Consider the following 12,932-nt stretch of genomic DNA (forward strand, 5'->3'; position numbering starts at 1 on the left):
CTGTTGTTGTTTGATTCATTGCTGAGTGGAGTGCCACCCATTAAAATAAATCTCAGTACATGTGAACTCCACCACCTGCTGATTCTGCATCTGGGAAGTCAAAGGCTCCCTTGGTCCCACTTCCAGCAATATTTACTTTTCTAGGAGTATTAAAACAGGGTGCCTGTGATCTCTGACTTCAATCAAAATTGTTCTGACTTCTAAATGAAAATGGGTACGTTCCCGCTAAGTTTCAATTCTGACAAAAGCCCATTTTCTGCAGTTTTTCAACTTGAGTACCGGGAAACAAAATAGCAGGCTCTTGTGTATCTCCCTTGGGTAAATGCACCACGGCACAGTTTTTAATTACTTTCTGACCTCATCCAGCTTCAATGCTCTGAAGAGGAATGAAAGCAGAACAAAGCAGCTAAGCTATACCTCAACGTCAGACTAAAGAGCAACATAAATACAGCTATTGCAGTCCTGTAGCATCCAAGGTGGGCCACAGTCCAACGTAACATATTTGCAGAGCGCCTCTGAAGACAGAAGACCCAGGGAAATTCACACGTGAAATCTAGGCCACATATACATTACCTTACTGAGTTCTGTTCAATCAGTGCAGGTAACTAGGAAAAGAAGCTAGAGCATCAGTCCCTGAGTCTCTTGGAATTCTCACAGCCTGTTTGTAAGTCGTCCTGTGGCCCTTCTTTTCTTTGTCCCTCTTAGATCAGTACTTCCTATCAAGGCTCTAAGCCTGTCCTAGAATAAAAGGTATATCCCTCTTTTGTATAAAGGCTGTGGATAGAGCACAGTAATTCTATTACAGTGATGACACCTCATTTAATATGGTTTTAGGGCATGTTAAAACTTAGCAGTGGCTAAACTGCTGAAAGCAGCAGCCACTGAAACACTAGTCTTGCCAAGCTGCAGGACAGATTTCCTCATTCCTCAGTGCACTTAAACTAATACAAAAGCTATGAGTACAAAAAGAGTTCCTTAATCTGAAGAGAGCTGTGAAAACAATCAAAAAAAGGAAGGTTTGTCCTTTTATTTTGACAGGACGCTCTGTAAGCTAGAAGTCACAACAAGCGTGTCAGCCCACAGAGCTGGCACCCTTTTCTGCACAGCTTGCTTCTAAAAAGATTATTAAGATGTTTTACAAGAGCAGAAGATATTAAATTTACTTAATTTGTCATACAATTTCACTCTCAGTTTCTGCCATCGTCCAGAATGTCCTCATATTGGAGCAATTCTGGCAATTGTGTTTTGTTCCTTTATCTTATTTGATTGCTGCTAGGCTTCAGCAGATATTCCCTATAGATAGAACAAAGTGGTACATTATTTAAGAGCCTCGGGCTACAACCTTTGCTCATACATCAACAGTACCAAATGCAATATGCCCACTAACACAGGCAAAGTTAAAAGATCAGGCTGTGAATCTCAGAGCTGTGCATTATACAACACAGGCAAAAAAATAATAATTTCACACCCTCATGGTATGGAATTAGCTTTAAAACTCATTCTGGGCTTGACACGAATGAAAATACAGCCTCCTTTCTGAATCGCCTGATTCAATTATGTGCCATGCTTTTTAGTATTTTCAGGACTCTAACTTCTCTGATGTGATGCAAGGTATTCCCTCAGTCTGATTTCCTGAGAAATGATTTGTCTTTAAACTCAGACTTACACTTCCGTTTTAGGCGACACCCTTTCCAACATTAAGAATCTTAACAACAAATACAGCTTTTAATCCAGAGCAGCATCACCTGTTTTCTGTGTTGCGGTACCTGTTAGAAGATGCAACAAAGGTAGGAGCAAGATAGCAGCAATGACGGCTGAAAGCAAAGTAGCATAGGGAATTCTTTCCATAGTAGCATTCTTTCCATAGGGAAAGAAACCGTGCAGCTAAGTGTGAGTAGAAAGATGTAGAGAAACAGGAGACAAACTGCTAATACTACTCGGATAGTAAAAACCGTGACTGAATATATCTAGAAAGTGGCTGCTCTGGGGCAATCAATTCAGCTCCATATGAGGAAAAAAAGAAAAGGAAAAACACAAATGTGTAGCTGCAGAAACCCCTCTAATTCATTTTTAAAGACAAAGCATCTAGGGCTGACAACGAACTGATCCAACCACAGCCCAGAGAAATTGGCCTGCCAGGTGTGAGCTATGATTTCATTTTGACAACAGCCAGTATCAGGCATTTAAAATGGAAGCTGTGAAAAATTCCACAGCAGAAATTTAACCCTCAAGTACTGGAGGAAGTGCGTTTGGAGATGTTGTGATGATGGAGCAGAAATTATACCAGTTCAATAGTGGTAAAAAAGCAAACATTGAAAGAAGTAGTTGCAGCAAATAAACAATTCTGGGCTACAAAATACTTAACAAACAAAATATCTAACAAAAAAAAATATTTAACGAACTTTCTTTGGTTGCTATAGAAAGGAAGTAAATTCTGTCTGTAGCAAAACAGCTTGGCATCTTTACCTTATTTTCAGAAATACGTTCCTAAAAAGGCAGCACGCCTCAGCATTTTCGCACATGAGGAACATGACCGGAGTTGTCCTGAACCAGCACTGCTCAGATAAGCTTTGCTCAGGTATGAACAAACTTTGCAAACCTGGGCCTGTCACAAACCTGTGTCTGTCATCCATAACCCCACTTCTGTTCCCTTCCTCCTCTCTCTAGTGTTCACGGACAACTGTCTAGCCTGCCTCTCTAAAGCAGAATAAATCAACTCCTGGCTGACAACCTCCAAGCTGGGATTTTTTCTGTTGCACGGAAGATGGTGGTGGGCCGTTTGTCCCATAGATACAAGGATTCTGTGAATTGCGTGCTGTTGCTGCCCTGGTATTTTTCAGATAGATTCACCTCCTTGCCCTTCACGATGCTTTAGTTCTCACTTCAGGTATAATCACATTCAGTTGTTACCAGGCTGACTGGGTGGCTCTAAGAATCCCAGTGGAGAGCTGCAGTGATGGAATTCTTCCACAGACTGATGATACTGCTGGTATCACCACGCACACAGCTACCAAGATAACCCTCTCTTTGGAGACCAGGGTGATACGAAGAGCAGAGTGAAAACAAAGATCGTCAACACACAAGGTCAGGAAATGCGAATGTGCTTGATGCTCAAAAGAGCGCTTTTCCAAAACATGCGAAGTGGTGGTTTTACAGACATAACATGAAACCAGAGCAGAAGATTATGTGGAAAAAAGCTATCAGAAAATTTATTGCTGCACAGTGTAATAACCATACAGACATTTTACATGGATTTAGCTGAAGTAACGTCTTGCCATAAAGACACCATTATTTTCACTGGATGAAAACTAGGAAAATTTGTATGGATGACAATACGGAAGAACAGAAAATAAAAGGAGTTTACCTGAGAAAGCAACGTCATTTTCCCCTGAGTCTCAAGAGTGGAATATTTTATTGTAGACATTCAGCCAGACTCACTCAAAAATAATTTATGCTGATTTATTGAAAGTTACAATTCAGAAGCATGTATTACTATGGTGTTAACAAGAAACAGTTGTTCATTTCAGATGAAAAAGGGATGACAGCAAATGTATTTTTGTTTAGAAATATTTCTGCAAATGACTTTGCACAGCAAAACAAGATTACTATGCATCATATTGGTCAGTGTTCTTTTATTCAAAATAACCTCTTCTAGTAATTTAGTTCAATTATGAAAACACTTAAATCTACTATAGGCATAAAATATACTATATAATGCTCCTTGCAAAGTGTGGCATAGACAAGTTGCAGTGTTGTTCTTTATGGATAAAGCATTTACCTTCCATTTTACAGACCAGCTGTTAATTGCTGCTGAATGATGAGGATGAGCAGCAGCAACTACTGTTTATCTTGTAAAGGTGGTCTCAGAAGTCACTAGGAAGTGCTAATACACTGTCGTACTGAGCGTACAATTACAGACGTCAGAGGTAAGCTTTTTTTCTTTTTAATTCATCATTTAAAAACCAGCATAATCATCTCCTTAGAGATGAACTTTCAGTGCACTGGTAGCTTCAAGAAAAGTCCCCTAGATCTGCTCTCTAGACATTACTCATCTCTGATATGGTCTTTCCTGAGTTCAGATGCTAACAGCAATCCTGAATGCATATCCATAAAGTTATGTGCAACTTCATGGGAAAAGGAGAGAAAGCAGATCTCTAAAGAAATTCCCTTTTCCAAAGCTTCTAGACAACAGTCAAGTTTTTCGCAGACAAGATACTGCAATGTGGAGGATTACGCATTGTTCTAGTTTGTCCCACATTAGCCTGATGGCTTTTAACACAGGAGGGCTAGAGTCTTCCCACCCCTCCACCCCCAGTGTCCTGCTCTTTTCTTAGGAAGTCAACTTGGGCTTCGGCTGCATTCAAACGGCGCTCACTATCTCTAAGACAATGTTTCTGTCTTTCTGACTTCCTCTAATCAAAGCAGAATCTGACGTCCGTGGGCAGGGCAAGGTCACAAAATAAGCAACTAAGGCACCCACCACAGGGTCAGGGCTGGTCATGATGCAGTGTACGATATCCCGCTTCTGACACCAGAGTGTAAGGGCTTAAAGCAGCCCTGCAGAGTTCTAAGTTCAGGATATGGTAACAGACACCAGACCAACATCTCCAGGGATACAGTTTATCTCTAAATAACAGCAGAGGTAAAAATACAGATGAGTAGTACACTCATCTGGGTCATAACACCACCAAGTCAAGTAATTTACCAAGAGTGGCTAAATCTAACACCCAGGCGTGCAAAGACCTTACATGACCATGGCTGCCAGGTAGGCAGCAAGGCATGACCTCTTCTCCAGACAAGTGACCCAGACCAGCCAAGAACCTGGGGAACACCAAACTCCTCGGCTGGAATGTCCTTTTATCGTCAAGCCACAGAAGCACTACTTGGGCTTGTTAACCAAGCGTTGCACCCACCTCTCCTCCCTCCCTGTGCCAGCTCCGTCGTTGGTGTGCATGTGGCCTGGGCATCCTGTACAAGGCAATACCACCCCACATTCCTTTGTGGGCACAGGCCTGGAAGTATCGTATAACACAATACAAGCCTCACAGCACTGTTGTGTGCACCATCTCCAGAAATAATGTATCAGGCAATGCTAGCCTTATATGGACCCAGTTAGTCTTGCCAAGGCAAACCCGACCCGACGGAAGTCACTACACAAAATGCAACAAGGAATATTCCAGGTACTCTGAACTGTGTGAATACTCTTAGCAGACAGGAAAAATGTTAAGTACAGGCTCAGAAGCAGAAAGAGGGAAAAGCTCTCGGTTTACTCCAAGAATGAACACAAACGTAGTGCTGACAGTGAGCAGACTGAATTTATACCAGCCTTTTAGTATAGTAAGTTAAAGACTAAGGAGAAGCCCAATAAAACAACACAACAGTAGTATAGAAGAAGAAAGAAACTGAAAGAAGTATAGAAAGAAAGCATGAAGACTACATTGAAAGATGAAGAAAGTTGTACAGGTTTGGGGTTTTTGGTGGTTTTTTTGTAAGAAATAAAAATATTTTAATAATGCCCAAGAGTAGCATTTGGCAGCAGCCTCTGAAAGACTGTTTCAGCTTGCCAAAGTGTAAGTACCTTTTAAAGGTGAAAAATAATTGAAACTGGAAACATATTGGACCAATCCATGCTCCTTTCACTTATGTATTTAAACTAAAATTTTACATTCTCCAGCTGCCCAGTTGTTTGTATGAAAATATCCTGCTCTCTCGCATTGTGCATATAGTTCAACAAATACTTATGGAATCTTCCAGTATATTTGTAGACACCTGTTCTCAATTTATTTATTTTAAGCAAACTGCAAGTTTGATTAATTAATATTACACTGGTTTCTCTCATACATTTTACTGTGTTGAGAAAGCTTTAAATGTAAACTGTGTATTTAAACTGTCTGCTGTGCTATTTTAAACCCACAAAAAACTTATGTGGTCCATTGTTTCAAACTTAGCTTTGAACTTAGCCATGTCTTTAAATGTCAACTGCATACTACTCTAAGAAGTACAGTAAGAAGTTCAGTCAAAAACAGACTGATGAATAATGTTATGACATTTGTTAAGACAAGGAAATACTCAAACCAATGTAATTCCCTCTTATTTTTCCACTGCTAGTTGCACAGCATCACTAACAACTTCAGAAGCTTGTTGCACCATCTTCTTCCTCATCTTTATATTGTAGGCACACTGCTGGTTCTAGTGGTTATAGCTGATGTTTCAACAACCACAGCTAAAAAAAAAAAAAAAAATTGAAAAAATACTTAGTATAAATCAGTACCTGTTCTTCCACAAATTACAAAGGAAAGACAGTACTGTAATGATACATTGTATATAGGTAGCTTTTCCTCTATCATAAAAACAGCAAGTAATGCATGAAATAACTACCTCTATTACATTACTTGACATGGTCAATCACTGGAGCTTTTTCCTGCCAAAGGAATACGGTCCCAAAGCTGTAGCAACTGGTCTCCAACTTGCGGTTCCAGCTCCTAGAAATGAGCAGGAAATTAGAGAAATTATTTGCACTGCTACTACTGAATACATAAAAACCATTTATAACAAAATTGTGACATGAAGTTACTGGTAGTTGCTTTCAGTCATTCTGAAAGAGCTCATTCCCTTTGCTATCGAGACATACATTAGAACTCCCCGCACAGGAAGGTTTTTTCACTAGAGCTCAAAGAGGAGTTAAAAACTTTCATAAGCAACCCTGGCCTACAGGTTGTTTGGGGTCTTTTTTCATTCACAGTAAGATGTCAGTTCTTAAGAAGAGAATTCTGAGTGAACACAGCACCACCAATAAGCTCACAACTTATTAATTGAAGAACATTATTCTTCACGTTTTAAGTTTAATTCAGTCAAGTACGATGGACAATGTGGAAAGGCACACGACAGGTAATACAGTGGCTCTTGGTAGAATTATAGACATTAATATAAATCAGTTGTTTGTAAGATCATTCAGATTCTTCAGGTCTTAAGAGCCACTTACAACAATGGCCTTTCCTCGTTCTTACATTATGTTCTTTTCCTCTTTCTTACAACTGGAGAGGTTTTGGGAAGTAGCGAGAGAAGATGACACAACAACGTGAGCTCTCAGTCTCGTATCAAGCAGATATTTTGGGAGGAGAGAGAGAGGGAGGGAGAGGGAGGGAGAACTGGGGAAAACACAGAAACTGTCACAGAGAACTCTTGTGCCAATTCTCTTCCAGCTTTTTGTAGCTGCATTTAGCTTTAACAGATTGGAGATCTGTCCCAAGCTTTATTCTGCCTCAAATTTCTCTTCAGTCTTTATAGGAAACTCAAAGCTATAATTACAAATAGTTATTTGGGTGTGACAGACTACCTCAGGGAACAAATCTGAATCAAACACGGAACAAATCTCCTGAAGCAAAACTACAAATTCCAAAAAGGTTTATTTTTGGAAGCATCCAGCTTTAAATCTTTTTTTTTTTTTAAGACATATTAAGCAAGAAATTGCCTTGATTTTATCAAAAAGCTTCCATTACTTCAACAGTACAGCATTAGTAGAATGTACAATGCGGATCAATGAATTGCGATGCAGATTAACAGATATATGAGAACACCTGAGATAAGTGTCAAGGCTAAACAAGCTAATAAACAATAAACAGTTCTACCAAGTAAAGAAGACTTTAAAAGAGAATAACAGTACCTGGCCATCTCTGCTTATTTGTACTTTCTTATTATCGTTCCAGGGGTTAAGCAAATGGTGTGCAAAATGAAAAGGAATGCTTTCTTTTCGGATCCACTCCACCTTAAATACACCTCCGAAACCAGCAGATCCCCAGTCTTGACTTTTCTCACACCCTATTTCTGAAGCCATTCTAGCAAAACCCTGGAGCAAAAATTGAAATATGAAAGACATAATTAGAGCATATCTGCTTACATTGGAATTAAATAAATAATGGATTTCATATGAAACTTTCAAATTAGTTTCAAAGTGATTCACACACCCTCCCCCCTAAAGCTGGATCTTTTAAAATGTTTATATTTAGAAAGTTAAGAGAAGCATTATTTGTTTTTTTACTTCAAATAGGCCTTCTACAGTTTGACCACAGAGAATGTCTGTTCATTAATCTTTCACAATAGCCATTAAGTTTTTTGAAGCTTTGTGAGAGAGGTTGAAAAGGTGTCATAAACCCATTTTAAGCATAAAGAATCATGATGAATGTTCTACTACGTAACAGTCCAATAGCTATTCCTTGTTAGTTGCAGATATTTTTCGCAGAAATCCATTCCTTCCTTCCCATGCCCCCTCTATGTTAACAAACATTCACACAGAACTGAGTGTAGCTGTTCTTCAGAGAAATAAATCAAAGTTGCTTTTGTTTCCTTCTTCAGTGAAGCAGGAAGAAGGAATTCCAACACGAAAAGTATTCAGAAAGAAAATAAAAGAATCCCCCAAATCCAAGATTGCTTCTGACTTATTTAATGACACCCCTACTTGCCCACACAACCAAAACAAACAAAAAAACCACCACACACCCAACTTATCAATTATTCAGGCAAATTTATGCCAGTTATGACTTAGGAGTCCAAGAGATGCAGTGCACTATATAAGTTACCACCACAGTCTACTGTTGTAAATACAGGTAGTCCTAGACAGCTCAAGCCAGACTTAAATGGAAATTAATAAAAAGAACAGAGGAAAAACAAAGGTGGAAAGTAAAGAGACACTTGGAACAAGTGAATATTAATAGGAATGTAAATCTCACTTTCCCATGAATGTTCAGTGCACCGTCAAACTGGGAGGGCAAGACAACATCAACCACCTACACTCCTGACTTCAGCATGTCTTTCCCTCCCAGCTTCCCCTCTAAGGGCACCAATACAACACTCACTTTCAGTATCAACTGGCATGCTAAAAATTACTCTCCAATATTACATCTGCGTTTACCAAATCATATGTATATCTCACTGTAATACTTCAGTGGTATCACCAAGACAGTTATATTTGGGCTAGTTCATTAGATTTAAAGTTTAGCTGACTTCTATGAATACTTTATATATAAAGAAGTTGACCTTTCTTTACCCGGAACAAGTGAGTTTAGCCCTCTCTACAACGCAGCTAACCTGCAATTTTGCACTACCAAGTCAAGCCTTTAACTTCAAATTAGCTACAAATTTGTCAACAAATTGTTGACAAATACCTTGCTAAACTTGTAGCCAAGACACAGCTCTGGAAGAATCATGGCCATGATTTTCCAGCTTCCTAACTTTTAGAAACTACAGTTCAGGCAAAACAGACTTTATGAAAATCTGTAATAAAGACATATATGAGTTTCCCGGCTTTAGAAAGCTGTGACTTGATTATAACTGCTTGTTCACTTAAAATATTTATTTGGCATGCAGAAGAAAGAGTAACAATCCCCTGCTTTGTTTGTATTTGTTCATTTGTTTGGTTTTGTTGTTGTTTTAAAGGATTGATGTAGGTATAAAAATTACTCTGACTCGATGTTTGGAAGCAATTCAGTCTTAGCCTTTGAGTGACAAACTGAGCTAGCTAAAAGGGTGTATTTCAGAGAAGAACGAACTACTCCTTCCTCAGCGATCAGCTGTATTTGCTTGCTACTCTACTTATTAGAAGGTCAGAAGTTATAAGCAAAAACCTGCACACTACACAGTCATTTGCTGCACTCTCCTCAACCATTAACCAAAGCTAATATTTAGTATTAACTAAGGACTCACCTGAAAGTGTCCAGACCCTTGAACTGAAAATATTAAGTAAACCATGCTGCTCTCCCAAAAGGCTCTATTTAGTTTTCGTTCATTACTTGGTGTAGTAGACCATATACCCTTCTGTTGAGAAATATCAATGTTTTGCAAGTTGCTACTTTTCATTATAAAGTACCGAACTGGCATATTTGGTCTTGGTGATGGAGATTTGGAACCCTGGAAAAATTAAATTAAATTAAGTTACAATAAAATAAACCAGGCTTTAGTTCTAAAGTTTTACACACATGAAGACAGAAATCCCTTGACCGCGCTCCTACCCTCCTCCCCCAGATTCTATAAGAAACACAGAATCTATCAACTGGTACTGTCTGAATTGATTTTAAAATGTATTTCACATCTATTTTACATTTTTTAAGCACTTTTCAAAACAATAACACATTCAGCAGCAAACAAGTATAGCAGAACAAGCCTAAATAGTCTAGTGATTAATTACAATTCTTTGAAGTCTAACCTGACACACCTTCAGATGACACAAAATTAATCATTTTAGACCGTAGCTCAAAGCACACTACTCACATTTCCACCTTCAGGAAACATAAGTTTTCTCCCTCTTACATTGGCTGAATTTAAAAACTGATAGACTTAAGAGGAATTATTAAATCCTTCAACAAGACCATGCCTAGAGGAACAATGGGGTTTCCTCTCAGTGATCTGTTTAATATTACTGCAGTAATTTACTATTCAAGTACATAGGGCGAATTATGCCAATAACCTCATTAAAAATGTGTGCTTTGTTAAAATAACCATCATTAAAAAAACAAGCAGTCATAATAAAGCAGATAACACAAAACAAAGAGAATCGGTATCAATGTATGCTATTGCAGAAACAGAGGACAGCAGAATCCAAAGAACTCACAAGTTCAGGTACTGCATACTAATTTAGAAAAAAAAATTAATACACTTTCACTGGTGTATCAAGTTTTCAAAAAAAATCATATTTTTTCCTACTTTAGATGGCTTTGCCTCAGCAGTCTACAGAGAATATTATTTTTAAACTAGTGTAACAAGGATATTTAGTCTAGATTTTAAGTTGCAGAAAGAAATAACTATTATGCAGCTGTTAAAAATGAAAATCTAAGTTAGCTTCTTAATTTGCCATCTTTATTTATCTTATTAATTTACTTGATAGTTCCTGAAAGATAACAAGACACAAATTTATTTCTGAAATTCTGTTAATTTTGAAGAGAAGGGTAATTTGTTTACGAGAACTCTACCTTTCCAGATATTGGAGAAGAAGGACTAGCACAGGGACTAGGATAGCTACTGCTGTCTGTAGACTTCACTGATGATTGATCTGACCTGTCATCTGAAGTTCGTTTGGAGTGCAAAATGTTTTTTTCTTTGTACTTCTTTGGCTGGTGAAGTGTGGGAGGTGTAGATTTCATTAAAAGTCTAAAAAGTAAAGGTAGATACAGGACATGCCAAGAGTTACATAAGCAGTCACAGAACAATTTACATCTACGTATCAGCCTTCTGCATTACTATATATATTACAGTAATTCCAAAATACATTAAAAACTAACTAAAAAAAATATTGATCATGCATTGGTTTTGAATACTACAGTTAAACCCCTTCTGCTACTTCTTCACAGAGATCATAACTAATGGACAATATTCCTGACTGCTCTTTCAAACAGCAGGCACACATATGAAATACTCCTCAGTGAAATCACAACTACAGTGCAGCACTGGACAGCATCAATATTGTTTCTTCCTTTTCATTACTAGTAGAAATTCAAGTGATGATTTTATAGCTAAATAAATTACAACCTACAGTTTCTAGAAGATCTCAAAAGCTTACTTTTCAGCATTAGAGGAGTCATCAGAGAATTCAGTTTCTGCTGAGCTTTTTCTGCTGTTGGCTGACCTCCATGTAGATGCTGAAGGAAGATCTTCACAAGTCATAGGTCTTGGTCTCTGACCAATTCCTGAAGGCTGCTGCAAACCTGCAGACTGTTCTTCAGCACTTAAAACAGCTACAATTGCTCTTACAGTTGTTTCATCAACTTGAGACCACGGCTTAGAAGGAGCTCGCATACGACGCAGAAATAAGCTATGCCACTTCTGTCTGAGTTGCAACAGCAAACAAGCAGCCTGTAATGAATTTCATTTCTGTTAAAGGCTAGTAAAAATTAGACCAGACAGGTAAGCGTACCAAATGCCTTTCCTATGAGGCGGCATCTGGCATTCTAAAATGAACAGGGTCCAAACTGAAAGGCAAGACTAAAGTGCTGGGGAGGGGGAGAAAACCTTACATTTAAATTAAGCTGTTATCTTTTCTTTCCTTGGGTGCAAAATCACAGTTAGAACATCTTATTTCATTTAGTTCTGCACCAAACTTATATTGCAAATCCACAGGATTTTTTATTTTCCACTTTAAAATTTTATCTTTTTAAAAAAATCTGTTAATGCTTTATGCCTTTCCTCACATTTCAGTTTGTTTTCATGCACTCTTCCTTCATACCTGAGGAAAAAGAGGTCTAAGCGACACACTTTTCTTACGCAGACTTCTGCGCAAATGATATTACTGAATTTACAAAACTATAGTTTAATTCCCATGTTATCAGAAATGTTTCCCTTTTTTTAAAAAAAAAAAATCACACTTTTGAACATCTCTACAAGAGACAGTATTATTATTAGATCTGATAAGTCCAAGTGTTTCATAACCCATAAACTGCTCTACCTCCTGCAACAGCCAGAGCTTGTCAATGACCTGAAGATTTCTATCTTCAAAAGGATATTTTTTTTTTGTTCTAAAATCTGACAGCAACCCTCTTTCCCAACTTCACAGGCTCCATTTTGATCCAACTTCAGTCATCCTCTCAGAGAAGGAAATACACAATATGCCACTGTGACTCAACTCCTGCTCAGATTTTGGCTAACCCATCTGATGTTAAGTCTTGATGTGTGCTGAAAGCAGCCCCAGGTCAAAGCGAGAGCACCAGGTAGGCAGGACAGGTGGCCAGAAAAAGCTAAAGGGCCATTATGCAGGAACTATCACCTGCAATTTGCTGTTTCCTGAAGCCATTATCTTTTGCCTGTCAGTTTTGTCACAATCTGCTAATTTATGGAAATGCTATAGACCAAACCTCCATGCTGAAAGTTACAAAACATCAGCTGACACAAAAAGCTTTTGAAGTGGATCCAACAGCAGCTGAACTGCTGAAACTTTCCTGCTTCCCAGT

At 38.3% G+C, this 12,932-nt stretch overlaps 1 protein-coding gene across 4 annotated transcripts in view; it reads right to left on the bottom strand.

Annotated features, from left to right (window-relative positions):
• Nucleotides 1-3,208: 3,208 nt before the first annotated feature.
• YTHDC2 (YTH N6-methyladenosine RNA binding protein C2) overlaps nt 3,209-12,932 on the bottom strand; it is a 33,602-nt gene continuing 23,878 nt past the window's right edge. For 3 of the 4 annotated variants that reach the window (XM_063319887.1, XM_063319886.1, XM_063319885.1), the window contains 6 exons: nt 11,549-11,841; nt 10,962-11,139; nt 9,700-9,903; nt 7,664-7,846; nt 6,379-6,482; nt 3,211-6,223 (listed from right to left, as the gene is read on the bottom strand). In XM_063319887.1, the coding sequence (XP_063175957.1) occupies nt 6,402-6,482; nt 7,664-7,846; nt 9,700-9,903; nt 10,962-11,139; nt 11,549-11,841 (939 nt within the window). In that variant the 3' untranslated portion in view covers nt 3,211-6,223; nt 6,379-6,401. Of the gene's footprint in view, nt 6,224-6,378; nt 6,483-7,663; nt 7,847-9,699; nt 9,904-10,961; nt 11,140-11,548; nt 11,842-12,932 lie in introns of all 4 variants that reach the window. The other variant, XM_063319884.1, reaches the window with a different exon arrangement.

The sequence above is a fragment of the Chroicocephalus ridibundus genome, chromosome Z (genome assembly GCF_963924245.1).
Source record: "Chroicocephalus ridibundus chromosome Z, bChrRid1.1, whole genome shotgun sequence".
In the NCBI taxonomy this organism is placed as follows: Eukaryota; Metazoa; Chordata; class Aves; order Charadriiformes; family Laridae; genus Chroicocephalus; species Chroicocephalus ridibundus.